The following is a 24,656-nucleotide window of genomic DNA, read 5'->3' on the forward strand; positions in this document are numbered from 1 at the left end:
TTATTTGAAACTCTGGGTGAAATAGCAATCTGTAAACAGAAATTGCAACGATAACGTTTCTAAGTTTTAAGTGAGCCAACCCGGGGAAAAAAATATTCCCATATTATTAGTTTTCATCATTTTGAGAAAAAAAAAGTGCTTTTCTCTGCAGTTGGTATCTTTTAGAGAAACAGTGTTAAAACCAAACCTCACACTTTGCCCCCACTGCAGGCTCACTGCGCTGTGTCTTAGTTCAGGCCTGGTAGCATCTATGTGCCTCCTGCAGCTTCTCACCCTCCACTTTGTTTGGACACCAACAAGGGGGAATGAAAAAAATACGTATTTATTGCCTTAGAAACATAGGAAAGAGACTCCAGAAAGTGCAGTGAGGCCAGGAGCTTAGGAAAACCTTGGCATGCTGGTTATTTTCAACAAGGATTCTGAAGCCTTATTCCACGGGGTTTGAAGAAGACAGTTGCAGGAGTACATTTTTCTCTGCTGTTTGCAAGACTCTCATTTTACCTTCTTCACCCCTGCAGCGGTGATGCACACCCAGATGTCTGAGAGTCGTCCTCTCCCAGGATTGTTTTACGCAGACGCTTTATTCCCCAGTGCCCAGTATTTCAATAGTTCTGTATGCTGTTTCATGTCTTGTACACAAATACACGTGGTATTAAGGCTTCTGAGGATACAGAACTTGGTGCAGCAGCAGCAGCAGCAGAATATTTTGAAATGCTAATAGTGTTTTTCTGGCTTACCGGCTTTTCATCTATTCTACTTTTTGACTTGGAAGATTCAGAGCATTTCCTTTTAAATTTTGAGTTATAGAACTTATCTAAAACAGGAATATTTGATTCTGTTGCTTTTTTATAACCCACTCATAGTTACAGCTCTAGAAACCTTGGGGAGCAACCTCTTGGTACACTTGCCTTTCTTTTCTGCTTAGGCAGTGGATCTGGTGAAAAGGATTACGTTGGTGGATATGCTATAGGATCTCAGAAACATTAAAAAATTTTTTTTAATGTTTTATTTATTTTTGAGACAAAGCATGAGCAAGGGAGGGGCAGGGAGATAGGGAGACGCAGATTCCAAAGCAGGTTCCGGGCTCTGAGCTTTCAGCACAGAGCCCGACATGGGGCTCGAACCCACAAATCAGGAGATCATGACCTGAGCCAAAGTCAGATGCTTAACCGACTGAGCCACCCAGGTGCCACTCAGAAACATTTTAGAAACAGGATATGTTTATTTTTCTTCTTCCTGACTAGTCTTCCAAATTATTGTTCCCTGAAGGAGAACTTAAGAAAGGAACAATTTAATGTACTTAATTTAAAAATCAAATCTCAACCTCTGGAAGTTCTTCTCATACTTTAACTGGAAGTCAGGTCCTGTTTCAGCTCAACACTACCAGACATACAACAGGTGCCTCAAAGAATATGTTCATAAATAATTCAGTCTGGCTGGAAGAGCATTTGTCACTTCTCGTCTGTTTGCTGTGAAGCTATGGCTTGGCTCATTCAGGGTTCCATGAAAGTGACCTGAGGCAAAGCGTTGGTGCGTCAGCATACAGGGGCCACTCAGGAGGATGCAGAACCCTCTAACGATTATGGCATAACCTCCAGAGAAGTCTCTAGGCTAGAGTCCCAAACACATCACAGACCAGCTGCATGACCTCCATAAGCCTAATCTGAATCCTCCTATAAAACAGGGATGATAGCACCTTCTTCAGTGGGTTGTTGGGAGCGTGTATGACCTCCCTTGGCATGTGCAAGTGGTGAGTCATTGTTTGCTCTCGTTTGTTTAGTTGTAAGGGTAAGAGAAGTGATGTGTTGTTCCCCGTAATACTGAAATGGCTAGGATCTGGCAATCTGGGCTCTCTGTGCTCCCTAGAACGGTGATGGGGTTTCCCACATAGCTCATTCTACTTCTCTTTTCTCTGCCTTTTTCTTTTTCTCTGTCTGTGGCTTTTCTCTTAGAGGTCTCTCATGTTGCCTTAGATTCAACCACACCAAATACTTCTCAGGTCTGTACTTTTGTTGGAAACTCTTTGACATTCCAATCATGTATTTCCAACTATCTTCTGGACATTCTCACTTTAGGGGTTCAGCTCCCCTGAAATCATAGCCTTCCTAATAGTGAACATTTCACCCTTCCCACCCCAAATCAGATACCAAACTCTTGAATTTCCTCTTACATATTACCTGGAAGTCAGGTTCTGTTTGTGAGTTATTACCTGATCTATAACAAGTACCCCTGACTATAATATATTCATAAATAATTCAGTCTGATTGATGTTGTTGTTAATGATACCACTCTTTTTAGGTAGCCCCATTTAAGACTGTGATTATGTTTTCTTTCTTGCCCTGAATCTGTCCATGATTCCCACTGCCCAGCACATACAGTTTAAAACCCTTAGCTCTGCATTCTCTCCCTTCTCTGAGCTCTAAGATCTGGTCAGACTTGCTTCCTGAGGGGTGTCCAGTCCAATTTCTTCTTTCTCCTTTAGCTCTACTTTTGTTCGTGCTAGTGTTCCCTCACTTGACATCATTGGGAATCAGTAGAAGGTCGGGATGAGTGAGTGGAGAGTGGCATGGGCTGAGGCCAGAGAGAGAAGCAGGATTTGTATCATCAGGCCCCTGTAGGCCACAAGGACATGCCTTATCCTCATCCCACTGCCTTTCGAAGTGAGGGAAGTGATCTGATACAGGTTGTTAAAAGATCACTTTGATGGCTGGGTAGACAATAGATTGGAGGACAAGAGTGAAAGCAGGGAGACTACCTAAAAGCCAGTGACAATGGCTCAGGCCAGGTATGTTGGTCGCATGGCCTGCCATGCAGGCAGAGAAGATGGAGGGAAATGGACAAATATGAGATCCATTCTGGAGGCAGAGTAGACTGGACTTTGATAGGATATGGGTGGTGAAGGAAATGGAAGCGTCAAGGAAAACTTCTGGCTCTCTAGTTGTAGTAACAGAGAGGCTAACGGAGCCATGACTGTGACCGAGCAGACTGGAGGGAGCAGCTTTGTTCTGACATCACTCAACAGCCTAGCCTGTCAGGTGGGCAGCCCTTAACGTTAGTTCTTATTCTTGTCGTGTATTTACACTATGTCTCTGTGATTAAATTTTAAGCTCCCCAGAGGCTGAAGGCTGTGTTTTAAACTACTCTATTTTTCCTGCAGCATATATCACAAATGCCTTAGCCATGAGACATGGTGAATAAATATTTAACTGATGGATGGAAGCTGTGCCATACTGTTTTTTTATGAGGTGTTTTTTTTTTTGCATCATCTGTAAGCCCTAATTATTTAAAGTAAGCAATTAAAGAAATTGGAGGGAATTTCCATTTTCATAGGTCATAAATAAGAAATGAGGTTTGCTATTTCGCTTCATATTCAGGATTACTGTTGAAAATGACTCACTGCACTTGGGATTTCATGAATGTGGGGTCTCCAGGCCACCTCACCACCTCCCGGCCTCTCCTCTTTCCACAGATGTGCACTGGGAACTACACATTCGTTCCTTACATGATCACTCCACATAATAAAGTCTACTGCTGTGATAGCAGCTTCATGAAGGGGTTGACAGAGCTCATGCAACCGAACTTCGAGCTGCTTCTTGGACCCATTTGCTTACCTCTTGTGGACCGTTTCATTCAACTTCTGAAGGTGGCACAAGCAAGTTCCAGGTAAGGTGGAATAATGCCACCTGATGATGATAATGGAGTGCTGTGCATCTTATCAGAGGTTTCTTAGAGATGGCACACAGCCAAGAACCAGGAACATAAAAGTATGGTATCCTCCAAGTAGATAAAAATAGATGCCACATAGTTCACTTTATTCACAGAACAACTTGAGATCAGAAAGGAAGAAAAAAAGACTGCTAACTACATTATAGTAATGGTAGAGATATATATTCAAAGTAAGTATAGAAACAGTATCAGAATAAACGTCCCGAGAACTTTTCGTATGAGAGCAAGAACTCTGCCAAAATTGCTGGCAGCATTATTATATTTTAGCTAAGAACAATCACTTATGTTAATAAATGATGATGCTGAGTCAGAAAGTAAACGCCGTATTATGACCAAATCTTAGGCACGCCTGACTTATTTGGAACAATTCCTATTCCAAACGGTAAAATGAAAACGTTTTGGCATTTCTAGAGGTACATGTCAGGTTCTTGGAAAATTCGTTAAAATGCAGTATCTTTACCTAATTTTTTCTGAAGCAAAGCTAAAAGGAATAAAGGACTCCCAAATTTCTTAATAATGCACAATCTCTGAGGTGTTCATTCTGCACACCTTGTGAACTAAAAGCTACCAGTGCTGCAAATTTTGTTTCCTTATACAATCATTGCTTTTAATTGAAATCCTTTCTAGTATTAACTCTTTGAAATGTGTGTTTTCCCACCAGCCAGTATTTCCGGGAATCTATACTCAATGATATCAGGAAAGCTCGTAATTTATACACTGGTAAAGAATTGGCAGCTGAATTGGCAAGAATTCGGCAGCGAGTAGATAATATTGAAGTCTTGACAGCAGATATTGTCATAAACCTGTTACTTTCCTACAGAGATATCCAGGTGAGAAGATGCTTAAAGTAAAATCTTCATCATGTAGCCTGTTGGAGGAATAAGGGAGAGTTAACATCGTATTTCAGTGAGCTGAGAGGTTATTCATGTCACTACATGTAATTTTTTGTTGACTTTTCTAAGCTTCCATCCTGAGAATCTATGATAAGTAAAAAAAAACTCCTATGAGTTTCCTATCTGTGGAATGTGTAATGAGGTACTTGTATGGTAAAGGTCTTTTTCCTCCAGAAGAACAAAAAGAAAAGTTTGCGTGCATAGCTAATCTGTGGACAATCTATTCAGACACACCCATCAGCCAATATTGTGAAAACTTTGTGTTAGCAAAAGCAGAAATGTGGGGGGCTTTCTGGTGATATCTCTTACTCCTTGAAATCATGTGGCTTAAAATTAATGGTGCTAGATCTGACTAGCTGGAAGCAAGACATATGTAACTGATTAATTATTAAAATAACCTTTAAAATATATCATGTAAAACACACCAACATACCATTTAGTGTTATTGATATATCTTACAATTTTTTAATATGGTACATAGAATGAAATCCTCTCTGAGTTGGGGATTTGCTATTAGATTTTTATAGTAAAATGCAAGTGACTTCTGGTTTCTTATTCCTAGGCTTTCAGGCCCAAGTAAAGCTTCATGAAGACAACAGAGATTCACATACATGTAGAGGTGTGGTACTTAGGGTCCCAAGACTAGGATAGCTTGACACAATATCATCTTGTTACATGTGACAGAAGCTCAGTCGGTTGCTCCATGTCCTGGATGTTTTGAAAATTATTTCTAAAAAAAAAAAAAATTATTTCTTTGAAAGTAATTGATGAGACACTGTATACCAGGAATCTGGCTCCATGGAGAAGTAAGCCATCCATAGTTAGACAGTATAGTATTGTCATTCTAGATGATTTATTGTTTGGGGGGGGCGTCAGATGTGGTAACTGTATTTTAATGTTTTTATCTATATAATCAAATTTCTTATTTAAGAAAAAAAAAGTTTCTTTATGGTTCTAGATTCTTTTTGGTTCTTGATTCCAGATTCCTCTGGATTTTAGTTTTCTTTTTAACACCCTTCTCGGATTCACATATCTGATTGTCAAAAAGCATTTCATTGTCAGAACTTTCTCCTAATAGTTTAATTCTGTGTTACTCTCCTCTTGTTTAAAGGACTATGATTCTATTGTGAAGCTGGTAGAGACGTTAGAAAAGCTGCCAACCTTTGATTTGGCTTCCCATCACCATGTGAAGTTTCATTATGCATTTGCACTGAATAGGTAAGAAAAAAACCTTTCTGTCCACAAAGTGCTAACATCTTGTTTTATAACCTGCGTATTCTTTCTAGGGTATGTTTTCGCCACAGCATTGCAGCCACTCCCTATTAGAATGTAATATTAATATTTCTACTTCAACCGTATGAAGTATAAGAAGCATATACATTTTGATTTTTAATTTTTTTGTCCCTCACAGTTTGTATATGTAAATTCTTAAAATTCTTTTTCTTCTTTGTCAGAGTTTGTATTTACTATTTATACTTGGTCAGAATCTTTTTCAATTGCATGAACATGATGTTATTATTCTTAGGCAGATATCCTCAACACCAAATGGTTATTCACTTAAAAATTTACTAGGTTAGTACCCTATGACCCAGCAATAGCACTGCTAGGAATTTACCCAAGGGATACAGGAGTACTGATGCATAGGGGCACTTGTACCCCAATGTTCATAGCAGCACTCTCAACAATAGCCAAATTATGGAAAGAGCCTAAATGTCCATCAACTGATGAATGGATAAAGAAATTGTGGTTTATATACACAATGGAATACTACGTGGCAATGAGAAAAAATGAAATATGGCCTTTTGTAGCAACGTGGATGGAACTGGAGAGTGTGATGCTAAGTGAAATAAGCCATACAGAGAAAGACAGATACCATATGTTTTCACTCTTATGTGGATCCTGAGAAACTTAACAGAAACCCATGGGGGAGGGGAAGGGGGAAAAAAAAAAAAGAGGTTAGAGTGGGAGAGAGCCAAAGCATATGAGACTGTTAAAAACTGAGAACAAACTGAGGGTTGATGGGGGGTGGGAGGGAGGGGAGGGTGGGTGATGGGTATTGAGGAGGGCGCCTTTTGGGATGAGCACTGGGTGTTGTATGGAAACCAATTTGACAATAAATTTCATATATTGAAAAAAAAATTTACTAGGTTAGGGTAAGGGCATTTATGTCTAGGTGAGCATATTGCTAACCAAAGAATATTTTCGTTTTCACTGCTTTGAACACAATTATTATCAAAACTCCATTGACCACATTTTAGGACATGTATCCATGAGTCCGCTAACACAGCATGAACACTCCTACTTCCAGTCCTGCCTCTGTGCCTTCTGTCCACATCGTGGCACACACCTCAGTGCCACTTTCTACAGTTACCAGGGAGGCCATCCATGCTCTGGCCACGGAGATGCCCAAAGCACTGAACTGTCCAAAGCCTGTTAGTTGTGCTGTTCTCTTCCATGGTAGCAAGTTGAATATACATGTGGTTACTACAACTGAAGAGAATGAGAAAAAGAAAAAGGAGGGACATTACATCTCCAGAGCACTTGTCATGTGTCACTTAAGGCTTATTTTATAGATAAGGAAACTGAAGCTGGGAATAGTTGAATGGCCCATAGTTAACAAGCATAAAACTGAGGCTCAAACCGAGATCTAGTGATTCTGATGTCTGTGTTCTTCATCACTGGGTTCTCCTGCCTCTGTCTACAGAGAAAAATGTCTGCATGCTATTCAGCCACAGATAGTTCCTTTCTTTCTTTATCTGCCCAAACTGTAGAACTTGCTAACTTTATCAGTAAATGTGGAATGAAAGTAGATTTCATTTCCCCATTTATTAAACATCTATTTCTTTGGCTTTGACAGAGTGAGATGAGACCTCCAGAGATTACCAGCTCCAGCTGGCTCTCAAATGAATCTTTTTTGAAAGATGGAATGGAATGTGTTCTATTTTTAAATGAAAAATGGGAGTCCATAAGAGCCTCTTATATTTTTCTTCATTTGTGTTTTAATTTTGCCTTTCCTAAAATACAATATAATGAACTGATAAGCATATTTTTTGAAGTGTTATTATAAACTCAAGGTATTTAGAACGAAGTAAAAAAAAAAAAAAGAAATTCATAGATCTATTTAAAGTCATAATGGAGAATAGAAATAACTTTTTTATAGCAGCTTTATTGAAAGATAATTCATGTATCATACAATTGACCTCTTTCAGGTGTACGATTCAGTGGTTTTTAATATAGTAACAGAATTGTATGACCATCAACACAATAAATTTTATGACTTTTTTATGTCCCCCCGAAGAAACCCCCTACCCATTAGCAGTCACTCTCCCTTTCCCCCTGAAAATCTCCCAGACCTAGGCAATCACTGATCTACTTTTAGTCTCCAGATTTGCCTATTCTGAACATTTCATGTAAATGGAATTATATTATTTGTAATCTTTTGTAACTAGCTTCTTTTACTTAGCATAATGTTTTCAAGGTCCAAGAATAATTTTTAAGAGGATTTTTATCTGGTTTTTGAGAATAGTCTACACATACTTGCTATTTTATTTTTTTAATGTTTACTTATTTATTTTGGGAGACAGAGTGAGAGAGAGAAAGCGTGTATGCACACAAGTGGGGGAGGGGCAGAGAGACAGAGAGCAGAATCCCAAGCAGACTTCACACTGTCAGCACAGAGCACCACGCAAGGCTTGATCTCATGAACTGTGAGATCATGACTTAAGCCAAAATGGAGAGTCAGAGGCTTAAGTGACTGAGTTCCCCAGATGCCCCATACACTTGCTATTTTGAAATAAGCTACATAAACATCTTCCTTAGATGATCAACTGGTGATACAAAGACATCAGGCAACTCTTGGGTTAAAGTCAGTTTGTTGGTGTTGTCTGTGAATGAGTTTGCACAGTGCTTTGGAGCAAAAGCCATTGAAACCTAGAGTCAGGGTTTGGGCTGTGTTTGGATTACTTGACTGGCCCTTTTAAGGGCACAGACCATTCCTAATCTCACTCCACACCCTTGAACCTGTGGATCATGAACGTATGTTCTACGAAATTAGAGGGACTCTGGATAAGTAAGTGCAAATCCATCGCCAGGATCTGGAAAGCAGCACAGAAGTGACCCGTGTTAGACCCAGTAGACGTGTGATAGGATGAAAAAGACAAAAAGACTTAGGACAGAGGTTTACAGGTGACTCTCAAAATCTCCTTGTTGCTTTTATCCTGCCAAACTTCACTATTGTGAACCAATACATCAAATAGAATTTTAAAAATGTAATTACTCTGTATTGCTCCTATAATCTATATTGAAACAGTGATGTTTTCTTTCCCTACCGTAGGAGAAATCTCCCTGGAGACAGAGCAAAAGCTCTTGATATTATGATTCCCCTGGTGCAAAGTGAAGGGCAAGTTGCTTCAGATATGTATTGCCTAGTGGGCCGAATCTACAAAGATATGTTTTTGGACTCTAATTTCCTGGACACTGAAAGTAGAGACTATGGAGCTTCTTGGTAAGTATATAGGATAAAGTAATTACTTGATAAATCCATGACATGAAAAAAATGGTTTGCAAATGAGGGTGTTATCCTTTAGATTGCATATTATGAAGTAAAGCGTAGAATTTATAGCTTCAGTAAAGACTTTTGATGAAATTCATTTAATGTGGTAGAATAAATTGGGGTAAACTGGATGAGAAGATAATTTGAGAAAATATAATTTTATGAAGATATTTTAATATGCAGTAAAATAAGCATCATTTTGTGGAAAATTTATAAAAGTTTATAGAAAGACATGAAAGAATACTACAATGAATGAAAAAATGTACAAAATTTGTGGGTGTGAAGAATTGATATTTTAAAGATGTTAACCCTCCCGAGCAGGCCTTTACTGGGATTTGGCAAATCGATTCTAAAATTTATTTGAAAAAATAAAGGGCCGAGAATAAGCAAAGCAATATTGGAGAACAAAGTGGAAAGACTTGCTCTACCAGATAGCAAGACCTACTATAAAGATGTAATAATTAAGATATCGCAGTATGAGTGTAGACGTGGACAAACACTGAAACAGAAGAGAGAGCCCGGAACAAGCTAAGATATGTACGAGCCTAGATTTATGACAGCAAACTTCATGAACCAGAGTGGAGATGGTGGACTCTTCAAGAATGGTACAGGGAACACTTGTTCATTTGCTTGTAAAAATAAAATAAAATTGGATTTCTACTTTAAGTCATGCACAAGAAATGGAATCCAAGTAAATTAAAGACCAAAATATTTTTAAATACTTTAGAAAAATACTTTTAGAATAAAATATACAAGCCGGATTGATGACATTGGGATAGGAAAGAATTTCTTAAATGAAGCTTGAAAATACCATTAATCATAAAAAGAAAAGATTGGGAAATGAGAGTGCATCGAAATTTGCTTCTGCTCAGCAAGGCTTTGGCTTCTGGAAATGGCAGAGTGGGTTCTGTTGCACTGGTACTCTTGCCAATAACAATTATAAACATTGGAAAATACTTAAGAAGGAAAAAAGTTTGAAAGTACTGGAGAGTGACTAAAAGGAGTCAGAAACTGGAGAGGTTTTGATTCTTGGATAAAGGGTCCCACATTGGGTAAGATCCATATTTAAATGATTTTTTCCCTTGGGGGCATTCCCTGATCTGCAGGGCCCAGGACAGATAGAACTCAAGAAGAAGATCACACTCTTAATGGCCAGAGGAGTCAGTTTGAGGCTGCCAGAGTGCCTGGAGATTGAGTGAGATACCCCTTAAATGCCACAGAGAGAAAGCCCCAAAATCTTTATACAAACTTCAGTCCCATTCTCAGCTGGTCCCTGACACGTGCATGTGTGAGGTAAAACTCAAAGAAGGCCATGTGGAAAATAGCAGCTAGAAGTCGTTTGTTTTTTTTTTTTAATTTTTTTAATGTTTATTTATTTTTGAGAGAGAGAGAGAGAGAGAGAGAGAGACAGAGTTGGGGAGGGGCAGAGAGAGAGGGAGACACAGAATCTGAGGCAGGCTCCAGGCCCTGAGCTGTCAGCACAGAGCCCAACGCGGGGCTCGAACTCGTGAACCGTGAGATCATGACCTGAACTGAAGTCGGACATTTAGCTGAAGTCGGATGCTTAACCACCTGAGCCACCCAGGCCCCTCCTGCTAGAAGTCTTAAAGAGCTGAACAGAAATTTCAGCAGCTGCCTAATGCAATAGAGATAGACTTTGGATTTTGAACCTGAAGTTAGAGGGGCTTCATAAACAGTCCAAGCTTTCCACTGAAACTCCAAAAAGGCCAAGCCTTAGCAATAAAAAAACTGCATCTCAAGACTAAGGAAGTGCACTAAAAATTAAGAGCAAATCCAAGATAGAGCCACCCTAATAAAACCTAAAACGAAGCTTCCACTTGATCAAGGTAAACTAGCAAGAATTTATTTGCCTGTTATAACAAGACTGAATATTCTTAAGAGGAATATAACAGAATCCAAACTGTACAACATATCATCCAAAATGTCTAGTACACCATTAGAAATTACTAGATTTATAAAGAAATACTTAAGTGTGACAATATCAAGGGTTGTCAAGGATGTTAGAAGAATGGGAGTCTCTCCTGGTTGTGGTAGAAATTTTTATGACCACTTAGAGATTTTGGTATTATCAAGGAAAGTTGACAGCTAGCCTACCCTGGATACAGCAGATCTATCTCTAGTTATACACTCTAGAGAAATTCTTGAAGTTCCTCTGTATAAACTTAGGACATGCAAAAAAAAAAATGAGCAAAAAAAAAAAGTTGAGCAAAATGAACAAATGGCAGAATGATACATGGACGACAGTATCATTTATGGAAGCTTTAAAAACAATTATACACATCTAAGAAAAGTATAGATGCATGAATGCACATCATAACTTCCCAGCTCAGTGTAATGGATACCAGTGGGGGTGAAGGAGCAGAAGGGAGTAAGTCACATGTAGCTGCAAGAATATTTAAAACCTTTAATTTCTTGGGGTGCCTGGGTGGCTCAATTGGTTGAGTCTCTGACTTTGGCTCAGGTCATGATCTCACGGTTCGTGAGTTCAAGCCCCACTCGAATTATTAATATATAATTCTATTTATATATCTAGATAGATAGATAGATAGATAGATAGATAGATAGATAGATAGATAGATAAAAGGGGGTTGCCTTAAATCAGGAGCTCCACAATGATAGCCATGCAACATTTTAAGTTGTAAAACAGAAATCTTAACTTTACAAAATCTTCTATCACTTTAGCAGTTTAACCAGGGACTGAAACAGAGATAATGGGTTATAACCAAGGAGGAAAAGTTGAGGACAATGATTTCCTAGATCCTTATGGAAAGTTTTGGTTTGGACTTTTAAATTTGTATTATAAATTTTTAGTATAATCCAGAGAGTTTTACAGTTTCTTTTAACCCAGGTTTTTTTTTTTCCTGCTGTTACAAAAGAGGAATGTACCTATGCAGCCTTACTGTTACCAGAAGATGTACACTTTAAAATAATTCTTACTTGTAGAACAATTAGAATCTGATATTTGGAAGCATTGTGCCTGTATAAATCTTTGATACAGTAGTGTTAATAAAATCTAATCTTTAAAAGCCTAATTTTCATGATCAGTGAATTCAAATAGAAAACATCTTCTGTGAAGTTAGTGTGTATCATGCACAGAAATAAAAGTGTTTCCCCATTTGAAAATCAAACAGTTTAGACTACCAAGAACTTTCAAGGTGACATAAAGTTCAGTTAAAGGAACAGAGGGTTGTTTTTTGTTTGTTTTTTTTTCTGGTTGTGTTTTTGTTTTAACTTTCTATAGTTCCAGATTCTGGCTCCATTTAGCTGAGGACTACTAACTTTATCTCAAAAGAGCTTTGTGTTCAAGGTCTTCAGGTGAAATTGAAGATGTCAGAATTTTTATGGTTTCATTTTAAGCTGGCCGTTAATTTTCTAGTAAGAACAGGGAAGGAAGGCTGTTAGAGCTCAAAGCCTTTGAATGGGAGGATCCCTAGGAGTTGATCTTGTGAGTGTCACTCACGGACTTATTTAGTATTGAAAGAATGTCACTTTCACCATAGATTACCTATCCTTAACCTGCCATTACTGTCGTGTATATCCATATACCCATTTGCCATTTGTCCTAAGGGTTGCTAAGAAGTTCCCCCACCCTTTTTAAATAGGTGTTTTTTCATGCCCTCACACTTGTAAAGCTTCTTTGGTATTTCTTAATGTTTTGATCCAACTCCCACAGTGCTGCAAACACACTCATTTGTGTTGGTGGGTTGGCATGGTCCGAACCTCCCTTTCTGTTAGAGCTGAGAAGTGAAAAGCACATTGTCAAGCAGCTGACACAAGAGGGTGTCCCTGAGGTTATTAGACATCCTGCCAGATTTAGTCAGAATTATGTATGTCCTGAGTCATGGATCCCAAAGGGATATTTCAACTGACTTTTTCTGAGCCATCATCCTCTCTGGGTTTTTACTTGTCAAATGCTGGTGTTGGGGTAAGGAGTGGGATGTCGTGGCAGGTAGTTTGTCCCTCAGGCCTCTTTCCATGGACATTTTCCATGTCCTGAGTCATTTTCTTTTGGCTTGCAGAGACAGTGATGTACTGACCACAGAAAATTTAAGGAGAAGAACTTTTAACTCAGTAGTACAAGAGCCCCATGCAGTTGTGATTTCAGTGGCTCATCCAGCTGTTTCTTGCAGTTCCCCATTTTACCATCTTTAATGAGTTCGATGTTCTCCATATCAGAGGGAGAAAGTCTTGCCTTTCTCTGAGCACTGTATCTGCTACGGGCATTGTAGCAAGGCACCATTTTACGTCTAGGCAAGTCTATTTTCTGAGAGCTTTACTTGGGGGTTTGGAATGCAAAGATAGGAAGTAAGAAAAAAGTTTATGGTTTAGATTTTTTTTTAAGTTTGCTGAGTTGCGATATGTTGTTAGAATATATATATTTTTTCTTCTGTTAGAACATACTTTGGCTGTTAAATCTTATCTGGGACAGGGGCCGAGTGGTTTGAATGAACACATCCTGCTGATTTAAGTATAAAAAAAGAGTAGTTCTCTGACATTTGATGTTTTTCATTGTCACTTCCTTAGTTATTTTTGTCCATTGAAGCTCTTGTGGATGGCCAAAACCATGCTATTTTTTTATACTTAAATTTCTTTAATCCCAGTTAAGGCATGAAAAATGCCCTTTTGACCTTAACATAATTGAACTGAGTTTAGCTTTTAGTCATTAAGAGGTTGCAGCTTTTTATCATAGCTGTTCAATATAAGGTTAAATATAAGTTAGAGAAAGCGGTGATGGTGTCTGTCACAGGAGCTGGTTAGATGTTTGGGGCTGTTAGAAGATATAGCACAAGATGAGAGAGTGGTGCTGGGCACATACCAAGCTTTCAGTGTAGGAAGAACTGTGACCTAAAAGCCTAGACCCACATCCTAAAAAAAGGCCACAGTTTCTGAAATGATGACTTAACTGGAATGACCCAAGGAAATACTATGGACTGTGACTTGGAGAACCATGGAAAATCCATTGGAAAGGTTATCTCCATGATTCCTTTGTTAACCTAATCTAACAAAGAAATAACCATGAAATAGTGATGCTGAATTCACATGCAGAGTGGCTTACTTAGAACATTTTGTTACACGTAGTATTTGTTCAATAGTGGAAATAATTATCCCTTAACTTTAGAGTTGACACAAGGTTTTCGTATATGCTATTCACTGTTGAAGACTTACAAGTACCTTGTAGAAGGCAAAGCTGACATTTTTCCTCGCATTTTACAATGTTTGATGTCCTGTTATTAATAAAATTTCAAATCTAATTTTTCAGATTCAGTGTTGTTTTTACTACATCCTAATGGCTCTCTTTCCTAGAATTTCCAGGAACAGACATTTCCAGAAACATCTATACTATTCTGTTGAAGAGGACCTTTGGGAAACTGATGTGAAATAAATGTTGAGTCAATACTTGGAAACTGTGATCTTAGGCAAGAGAACCTTAAGAAAATTCCATTTTCTTACTTGAAAAAAAAATACTACTTACCTAGGGGGAATTAGAATACTCTTAGAGTCTTATAAGTAGCAAAATACCTTACTCCACTGAGCTTCAACAGTAAGAAAATATGTTTTCTAAAACATGAAGTCCAGAAACAGGGCTGGGTCTGGAGTAGGTTGAGTCGGCAGCCTAACAGTGTCAGCCCAGGTCTGTTCCCTGATTACTGCTGTGGGTGGCTCTGCCCTCAGGCTGGCTTTTAGGATGGTAAAGTGGCTGTGGCCATTCCAGGCATCAATCCAATGTAGCCTCACCAAGGTCTGGAGAGGAAAGGAGGCCATCTTTTTCTGTCTCTTTTTCTTAGAACTGGGAAAACACACTCATAAAAACCTACCCCAGACTTTCCTTACATTTCTTTATGCTTCTGGTATTTCATCGTCAACCCAAGTCACTGGCAAGGAGGATGGGATTGTTACAACTACAACTGGCTTAGACTTATCATTTTAGGAGGAATAAATACTCTGGTGAGAATTGAGTGAAGCAACATATGTTAAAGTCCTGGAATGTAGTAGGCATTTTGTGTTCTATCTTTAGTATATAATATGTGACGATATTTTGTGTTTCTTCATATGCTGACATGAACACAAACTAGATTAAATTTCCCTTTTCCTGAAATATCCCTAAAAGTTTTCTTTCTCTTCTTTGTGGATCTAGCTGAACATTTAGCTGATGAGGGAAAAGTTACAGAGTCTGTATACCTTTTACAGGGGCTTTATTTGAATGTCACGCACCACAGCCGTTGTGGGGTCACGCAGAATAGGAGTAGACAATGCTTGTTTGAAATCGTATTGGGTTTTAGACATGATGGTATTCTCATTCTTAAGGGGAAATATGAAGTCATGTCACAACTTTGAAAGGAAATCAGGTGCCCGTACCGTATTAGTGTAATCATGTCTTTCCTCTTGTAAAGCCAAAAAAAGATCCATACCCAGGAAATTAAAATCATTAAGCCTGTTTTTAGCATTAATGTGTTCATTTCTCCATAGTAACTTGTGAAAGAACAGACAGCCTTACCTTATCAACTAATTTTCTTTTACGTCAGTGGCAGTGCTATTCAAACAGTAATGTGTGCCTAATAACTACTTAGTTTTTACATTATTAATGGGGTTGGCTTTACTTTGGGAGAGTTATGTAACAACCAGTCAACACACAAATAAAGACTAATGCCTATTTTCCGTTTTCCAGATTCGCCCTTTTTTCTTTTCCTTGGCTTCAAGATATCTTTCTGTGTGTTATCTCTATTTCCACTATCGTCTATACCCCCCAGAGTTTTATCTTACCATCATTCCACTGACATCATTTTTGTTCAGTCCTTTATTGTGTATGTTAGGTGTGTTTCCAAAATTTAGATGATTTTTATTTTTAGAACACAGAGCCTGAAAAGTTTGTAGTAACTCAGCATGACACTCAGCTCACTGGTACCCAGATGTAGTTGGCTCCCGAGGGACCAACAGTTCCAGGATGCCTTGGAGACCCGGATAAAATGCACGGTGTGCCCACATTTGCTTTGTAAACAAGCAGCCTCATAAATTGGTTGCATGCCTTGACCTTGGTTTAATGCCACTCTCAGCAAACGATAGATTGCATGAACCTGTGTTATGGCCTGACCAAGTCAGAATCCAAGAGTGGTAATACTCAGTATGTCACTGTGGGGTTTCCTAATTGGCAGCTGATGAGTATTGAGCACCTAAGGAGGGCAACTATGGCTTGCTTTATGTAACTCAGAGGGATGAGTGAGAAAACTAGATGTTTGCCAGGCATTTTGCTCAAAAGGAGGGAGAATATGGAAGAGTAGTGGTGATTTCACTTAGTGAATTTAAGTAATTGTTTCCAAGCCTGGCTGAACATCATAATCATTTGGGGAGTTTTTCAACAATGTGGATGGAGTTCTTTGCCCCTAGAGATTCTGCTTAGTGAATCCACTTTATTGAATAGAAAACCACAATTGATAATATGCTTATGTTCTTCTTATTAGAGATTTAGGTTTTCCCCATATTTTGCTGTCATTCCCTTCCTCCTAAATCTTTACTGTTCTTCATATCCTCAAAGGTTAGGTTCAAATCCCTGACCCCACCCTAACCTGCCCTTCAGAGCTTTCCTAACATATCTCTTCCCATCTTCCCCACCTTCTTAGGATATGGGTTTTACATTTTAATTTGAGAGAATTGGCAGTTATTGGATAAGTTTAGATTGGCCATAAACATATGAAAACTGTTCATTCTCAAGAGCAATCAAGTAAGTACCCATTACAATCCTAAACTATGGTTTCTTTTTACCCATTGGCAAAGATGAAAAGAGGTGAGAATACTTTATTTTGGCATGAATGCAATGGGAAGGTTTCTCTCCTACACTCCTCTTAAGAAAGTGAATTGGTAAGCCCTTTCTGGAAAGCAGTTTGGCATTATGTATCAAGAGCCTTGAAATAGTTCATGTTCCTTAATCCAGTTATGTCCTTTTCTTAATCCTAAAGAAACAGCAGATATGGAAATAAAGTTGTGTTTACAACAATGTTCACTACACTGAATTTTATGGCAACAAAAAATTTGAAGGAACCTAAATGTCCAACAGTAGGGAAAATGTTAAGCAAAGGATAACCTCCCCATATGATGGAATATCATTCATTCAAAATTGTGGGGATGGAGTTCAGTGGTAAAAATATACATAACATAAAACTTACCATTTTAACCATTTTTAAGTGTACAGTTCAGTGGCATAAATTACAATCACACTGTTGTGCAACTATCATCACTATCCATCCACGACTCTTCTCATCTTACAAAACTCAAACTCTATACCCATTAGATAACTTCCCATTTTCCTCTCCTCCCAGCCCCTAGTAACCACCATTTTATGTTCTATCTCTATTAATTTAAGCAGGTATTTCCTATAGGTGGAATCATATGGTAGTTGTCTTTTTTGCAACTGGCTTATTTCACTTAGCGTAACATTCTCAGTGGTCCATCCATGTTGTAACATGTCACAATTTCCTTTTTTAAGGCTGAATGATATTCTATTTTATGTATACACCATTTGGTGTTTAACCATTCATCCGTCGATGACTTCTGAGTTGTTTCCACCTTTTTGGCCGTTGTGAATAACGCTGCTATTCACATTGGTGTACAAATATCTGACTCCCTTGCTTTCAATTCCTTTTGGTATATACCCAGAAGAAAATGGTGGTTTTTTTAAAAAATATTTGATAGTAACATGTATTATGCTATCCAATCAAAATTTAAAAAACAGTATAAAATTAACATGATTCTCTCTTTGTCTCTCTCTGTCTGTCTGTCTCTCTCTCTCTCTCTCTCTCTCTCTCTGGGGTTTTTTTTTTTTTTTTTTTTTTTTGGAAAAAAGTATGAGACTAGTAAAAGGACTGGAAGAAGATGGTTAGAATTTTGGGTTATTTATTTTTCTAACTTTCCTGTTATAAAAAGGATTATATACAAATAAGTAGTTTGAGATGAAGAGAGGGTTTCCCCCCCTCTACAGATCAAATTGACACAGTGATTTGGCACTCGTTTTCTTCTGCTGCTGTCCTGCTTTGTCTGTGAATTATTTTATCAGTGATAATTTAAGAAATATCCCTAGAGATGCAAAGCACCATGAATTCTAATTTAATTACTTGTGTGTCTCACAGAAAGAATCACAGCAGTTATATCACAAGGAAGGAAAAATGACAGCTAAATAGAAAGAACTTGACTTGAGCTCAATTTCTTCTTTGATGGAAAGTAGATTCTCTTTAGCTAGAAATAATGAATTCAAGAATATTTCCTTTATTCTTGACTTTGTTGAACATCTCAGTGCAGAGGCAAAAAAAATGAACTGTCTTTGTTATATAAAGACTTCGTCACTCACTTTATAATCAAGTACTTGCCTCTTTCAGAGCGAGCTTGCAATCAGGTGACAAATAAAATTGCTAATAATAAAGCAGCCTTGAACAAAAATCTATTGCTTTGGAAGCTTGACTAAGAAGTTTGCATCTTTTCAATATAATAATGAAGAATGCAAATTATTTACTTTTTTTCCAATAAATATTTCAGTACTAAAATAGAAAAAAGTCAACAATAGTGAATGTAACTTCATACAGTTACTCGAATGTAGTCACCAGAATTCTCTTAAGATGTGAATATCTGGTTTCATCATTAAGATTTCTTTCTTTCATAAAGTCTTCTTTAATTAGCTTACTCACCTCTATCCATTTTATTTCTCTATCTTTAGAGATAGTTTTACACTATTAGTCATTGCTTATAGATTTCTTTATGTAAGGACTAACATTGTTCATGTTCATTTATCCTCTTGCTAGTTAAACGATGATGTTTTCCACAACGTGAAACTTCTTTTTTGGTGCATTTTTATGGGCACATTCGGCAGTATTGCCATATGAGTTCTTTTAAAAATATTAGCCTCTAGTCTAATAATATTGATCAAATATATCTTGTGACAAACACCATTCTTTCGAGGAGTATAGCAATACCTGTTTCTGTTGTATATAGAATACAAACTTCATTCTTAATATAAATAAGCAATTATTCCTGCTTTTATTTCTCATAATTTTTCCTGTTTAACCCAACTCCCTTTTACTAAAAAACAAAAACCAAAAAACCAGAATGTAATGAAAAAGGGCTAAAAAAAATTGTTTTTAACGCACACCAAAGGGTAGGCAGGGTGATACAGAAAAGAGGGCTCATGTTTGGAATCGAGCAGAATTGGGTAAAGTTCCCACTCTCCCACTTCTAATGTGCATGACTTAAAATTTCCATGCTTCAGTGTCCTGATCAGTAAACTTGAGATAATCCACTCTACCTTAAAGAGTTTTCATAATTAGAAATATTATGCTTGAAGTGTCTAGTGCAATGCCTATTCCTAGTAGTTGCTTAGTAATGAGAGGCAGCTATCATTATTGTTTCTGTTTGGTATTGTTACTATTTGGTATTAATCACAGCTTTCCTTAGTGGAGAATATCATTTGTGTTGTATTTTTGTTAGAAATACACTATCCCTCTTAGGAAGTTGACACATCCCACCTGTGACACCAGGTTTGGGTGTATTTCTTGGTCGATGCTCATTATCAGCAGAAGCTTTAAAAGCCCCGTTGTGATTGTGCCATGTGTAGTTTTCCTTGGTCATTTTCTGGAGAAAACTACTCCTCCAGGCTGAGTCCCAGAAAGAGAACAATGTGGAGCAAAGCTGAGCCAACCAACGTAGAAATGTGGCATGAATAGGCATTGCCAGCTGCTGGGATTTGCAGTTGTTTGGTACTGTGACACACTTACCCTAAAACAACTGATACATCACCTGCAGCTAAAATGGATAGTTTCATTCTTTTAACATCTATATGTTAACATTTCTATTTTAATGTTATTTTAGCATTTATATCTTAACATTAATTTATCAAATTTGAGTCTTAAAAAAACAATGACATGATAAAATGTGTTTAGAAAATTAGCACCAAGGAACTAGAAAATCAAATATGCCAGTAATCAGGATCAAGGTGCTTGGTATAACTGACCTCCAAGCCAATAGGCATTTTAGTAGTAGCATGGAAAAAGAACCATATGCTACTTCTTCAGAAGAAACTGTGCTATCCCTAGCAATAAATAATTTCTCACATAAGACTCTCAGTAGGCCATAGTGAAAGCTATGTAAACAATATCCTCAATATTTTTATTTAATAGTGAATTCCAACAACATTAAAATGTAATGTGGTGCAAGTGATATGCAATCCACTAATTTAATGTGGTCTAAGGATATAGCTTTCTGGTCATATGCCTTTTATCAAAATTAGGGTTTAGACTACTCAAGAAAGTGAGATTATTTGAATCTCCTGTGAACTGCTATATTCATCACTTGTCTCAGCCTGGTTCGTGGCAAGGAGTGGATGCTGATTTTCTTCATTCAGCAAGCATTTCATATTCACCTGCAATGTGTTAGGCATCCCAGTGATTCAGGGATTGGAGATTCAGTGGCCAACAAGACTGATGATGAGGTCCCTGCTCTCATGGAGCGTGCACTCTGCTGAGGAAGATAGGTGATAAAAGAAAAGTAATTTCAGATTATTATAAATTCTGTAATAGATACAGAAATATACACAGATTACATTTTTTTCTTAAGTCATATTACTTAGTGGTTTTCAAGAAAATTTTCCATTTCACCTAGGTTGCCACATTTATTGGCATAAAGTTGTTCCTAATATCCTTTTGCTTTCTTCTTAATGCTCATAGGGTTTATACTAACGTCCTCCTTTTTGATCCTGATAGTGTAGCATAACAGTAATTTGTATTCTCTCTCTCTTGTTGTCTGATGAACAGTTTGCCTTGGAGTTTATCAATTTTATTAATCTTCTCATAGAACGAACTTTTGGCACTGTTGATTTTCTTTATTGCACTTTTTATTTCATTAATTTCTGCTCCTTCTACTTTGGGAATAATATGCTGTTATTTTTCTAGATGGAAGCTTACAGCATTGATTTCTCAACCTTGCTCTTTTTCCAACATATGCATTTAAAGGTATAAATTATTCTGCATCCTAGAAATTATGATATAGTGAACTTTCAATACTGTTCAGCTCAAAATATCTTTTCATTTTCAGGCCCCTAGGTTACTCAGAAGAAGGTTGCCCAATGCCCAAACGTATCTTTCTTTCTTGTTCATGAGTTTAATTCTATTGTGGTGAGAGAACACACTCTGCATTATTTCAATTCTTTGAAATTTGTTGAGAAGTGTATTATGGTCCAGGATATGGTCCACTGTTGTTGGGTGTAGTGTTCTACATAAGCCATTTAGATTAACTTAGTTAATCTTGTTATTCAAGTCTTCCATATCCTCATTGATATTTTTGTCTGCTTATTTGATCACTGAGAGAAGAGTTTTAAAATCTCCAGCTATGGATGTAGATTTGTCTGATTTTTAGTTTTTCCCAGTTTTGCTTTATGCATTTTGAAGCCATGTTAATAGGTATGTTTGGGATTATAAATTTTTCTGTTGAATTTACTCTTTTATCATTATGTAACATCCCTCTTTATATCATGTAATAAATTTTGCTTTAAATTCAGTTTTATCTGATACTAAAAAATAATCACAACAGATTTCTTTGGGTTAATATTTGAGTGATATATCTTTATGCATCATTTGACTTTCAGCTTAACTGTGTCCTTATATTTAAAGCGTGTCTCTTAAATGTATGTAATATAATTCTTCCTTCCTTCCTCCCTCCCTCTCTCCTTCCTTCCTTCCTTCCTTCCTTCCTTCCTTCCTTCCTCTCTCCCTCCTCCCTTCCTTCCTTCCTCCCTTCTATCCTCCTTCCTCTCTTCCTCCCTTCCTCCCTCCTTCCCTCCCTCCCTCCTTTCTTGCTTTCTTATTGTTATGCAATCTAACTTGACAGATCTCATATTTGTAGTATTCAGATCATTTTTATTTACTGTGATAACTGGTGTTTGCAGCTTTGTTACCATCTTGGTATTTATTTTCTCTTTCATTTTTGTTTGTTCTTTTAGGCTTCCATACCCTCCTTACTTTCTATTAATTTAGTATTATATATTAGCCTCTATTAGCTCTTTACTAATACTTTTTATAATATTATTTTAGTAGTTTCCTAGGGACTGCCATCTACATCCTTGACTTTTCTAGTCTACCTTAAATTTATACTTTACCACATCCTGAGCAAGGAAAGAAACTTAGGGGAGTTTAAATATTCAACAGTTTTTAAAGTGTTAACATATTTTATATACAGTCGCCTATTTACCCTTTCTGTTATCTTTGTTCCTACAGTTCAGTGTTTCATCTGGAATTACTTTTCTATAGTCTAAACAAGTACTTTTAGTATTGTTTGTAGTGTGGACCTGCTGGCAATTAATCCTTCCAGGTTTTGCTTGTTTGGAAACATCTTTCTTGCATCTTTTCTTTTTTTTCTTGTGTCAATCTGAGAATGTCATTGCATTATTTTTGGCTTCCGTAGTTTGTATTGCAAAGTCAGTGATCAATTTTATTGTTCCTTTACGGTAATGTGTCTTTTCCTCTCTGGCTGATTTTAAGATTTTTCTGTGTCTTTGGTTTCAGCATTTAGACTGTGATTATTTTATTTTATCCTGTTTGAAGTTTGCCGAACTTCCTGAATCTGTGGGTTAATGTTTTCAACAGTTTTGGAATATTTTTGGCCATTATGTCTTCAAATATTTCTTGTGTTCTGTATTCTCTCTTCTTTCTGGAATTACAGTGATACATATGTTAGACCATTTAACTATGTTCCATATGTCTCATGCTTTGTTGTGTTTTCCCCTTCTTTTTTCTCTCTCTGCTTCCATTTCAATACTTTATGTTGACCTGTTCTTCATTTCACCAAATCTGTCTTTTGCTCTGTCTAGTCTGCTATTAAACCTGTACAAAGAATTCCTATTTTCAGGTATTGTATATCTTCGTTCTAGATTCTTCTTCTTTTTTTTTTAAGATTCCAACTCTGTGTTGAAATTGTTTTTCTTCTTCATCCATTTGTCCATCTTTTTCTTGATTTTCTTATATTTGTAATAATTATTTCAAACTCCTTGTCTATAAACTCCAACATCTGAATTATCTCTGAGTCAGCTCCTCTTGTCTGTTTTTGCTCTCTTGTTTATTGGTCACATTTTCCTAGCTTTTTGCTTGTCTCATAGTTATTGTACCCTATACGTTTTGTGTTTCAGAATTACTAAGATTGAAGATGATTTTATTTTCTCTCACAGAAAGTTCTTGCTTTCCTCTGTTAGCCAGATAGGAGAAGAAGCTGATTACTTCAAAAAATGTAATGAGTTCGTCTCGGTTTCAGTTTTAGTTGACCCAGTCTCTCTTGATAGTGTCTCTGCTTCTTGGCTGTGCCCCGCCCCCCCCCCCCCCCCCCCAGCTTTTGATTGAGACACAAGCAGGTCTCTAGCTCCGTATCCCTAAGTACTGTGGGAGATTTCATATCTGCCCTGTGAAGTTTTGAGTTTCACTCTTTATTCTTCCACATCATACAGCTCTTAAATTTCGTAATTTTTTTTTTTTAAGGAGGAGACTGTCATGTATTTTTTTTAAAGTTTACTTATTTTGGGGCGCCTGGGTGGCTCAGTTGGTTAAGCGGCCGACTTCGGCTCAGGTCACGATCTCACACTCCGTGGGTTCGAGCCCTGTGTCGGGCTCTGTGCTGACCGCTCAGAGCCTGGAGCCTGTTTCAGATTCTGTGTCTCCCTCTCTCTGACCCTCCCCCATTCATGCTCTGTCTCTCTCTGTCTCAAAAATAAATAAACGTTAAAAAAAAATTTAAAGTTTATTTATTTTGAAAAAAAGTAGAAAAAAAAATAAATGGGACACCTGGGTGGCTCAGTCAGTTGAGTGTCCGACTCTTGTCAGCTCTGGTCATGATCTCATGGTTTGGGGATCAAGCCCAGTGTCTGGCTGTGTGCTGACAGGGTGGAGCCTGCTTCGGACTCTCTCTCCCGCCCTCTCTCTCTCTCTCTGCCCCTCCCCTGCTCGTGCTCTCTCTCTCTCAAAAAAATAATAAATAAAGTTTATTTATTTCGAGAGAGACAAACAATGCGAGTTGGGGAGAGGCAGAGAGGGAGAGGCAGAGAGTGAGAGAAGCCCAGGCAGTCTCCACAATGCCAGGGCAGCACCCAAAGAGGCAGGGCTCAAACCCGCAAAACTGAGATCGTGACCTGAGCTTAACTGACTGAGCCACCCGGGTGCCCTGAGACTGTTGGTATCTGTGGCAGGCTCCTCTTGCTGGTGGCGCTTCACGTCGAAGTACTGCCAGACTTCAGGGGATTTCGTTCTGCTCTCTAAGTCCTACCTCATCTCCCAGCCCTCCGTACGACCCAGCATTCAATGGATGTCCTGTGGAGAAAACTGGCTGGATGTTTGGGGCTCCTCCAAGTTTCATTCGTTTATGCCAACCCATGCAACCATCAGGAAATCCACTCTTTTCTCTTTTCCCTGGTAGAGCTTCAGATAGATAGAGTTTCTATGCCTATGCCA

At 37.8% G+C, this 24,656-nt stretch overlaps 1 protein-coding gene across 3 annotated transcripts in view; it reads left to right on the forward strand.

Moving 5' to 3' along the window:
• The window catches only part of MAP3K5 (mitogen-activated protein kinase kinase kinase 5), a 203,410-nt gene that overhangs the window by 80,221 nt on the left and 98,533 nt on the right, over positions 1–24,656 (forward strand). For all 3 annotated transcript variants that reach the window (XM_027056793.2, XM_027056794.2, XM_053222202.1), the window contains exons 4-7: positions 3,470–3,663; positions 4,388–4,556; positions 5,731–5,837; positions 8,953–9,123. In XM_027056793.2, coding sequence (XP_026912594.1) covers positions 3,470–3,663; positions 4,388–4,556; positions 5,731–5,837; positions 8,953–9,123 — 641 coding nt within the window. The remainder of the gene's footprint in view (positions 1–3,469; positions 3,664–4,387; positions 4,557–5,730; positions 5,838–8,952; positions 9,124–24,656) is intronic.

The sequence above is a fragment of the Acinonyx jubatus genome, chromosome B2 (genome assembly GCF_027475565.1).
Source record: "Acinonyx jubatus isolate Ajub_Pintada_27869175 chromosome B2, VMU_Ajub_asm_v1.0, whole genome shotgun sequence".
Taxonomy (NCBI): Eukaryota; Metazoa; Chordata; class Mammalia; order Carnivora; family Felidae; genus Acinonyx; species Acinonyx jubatus.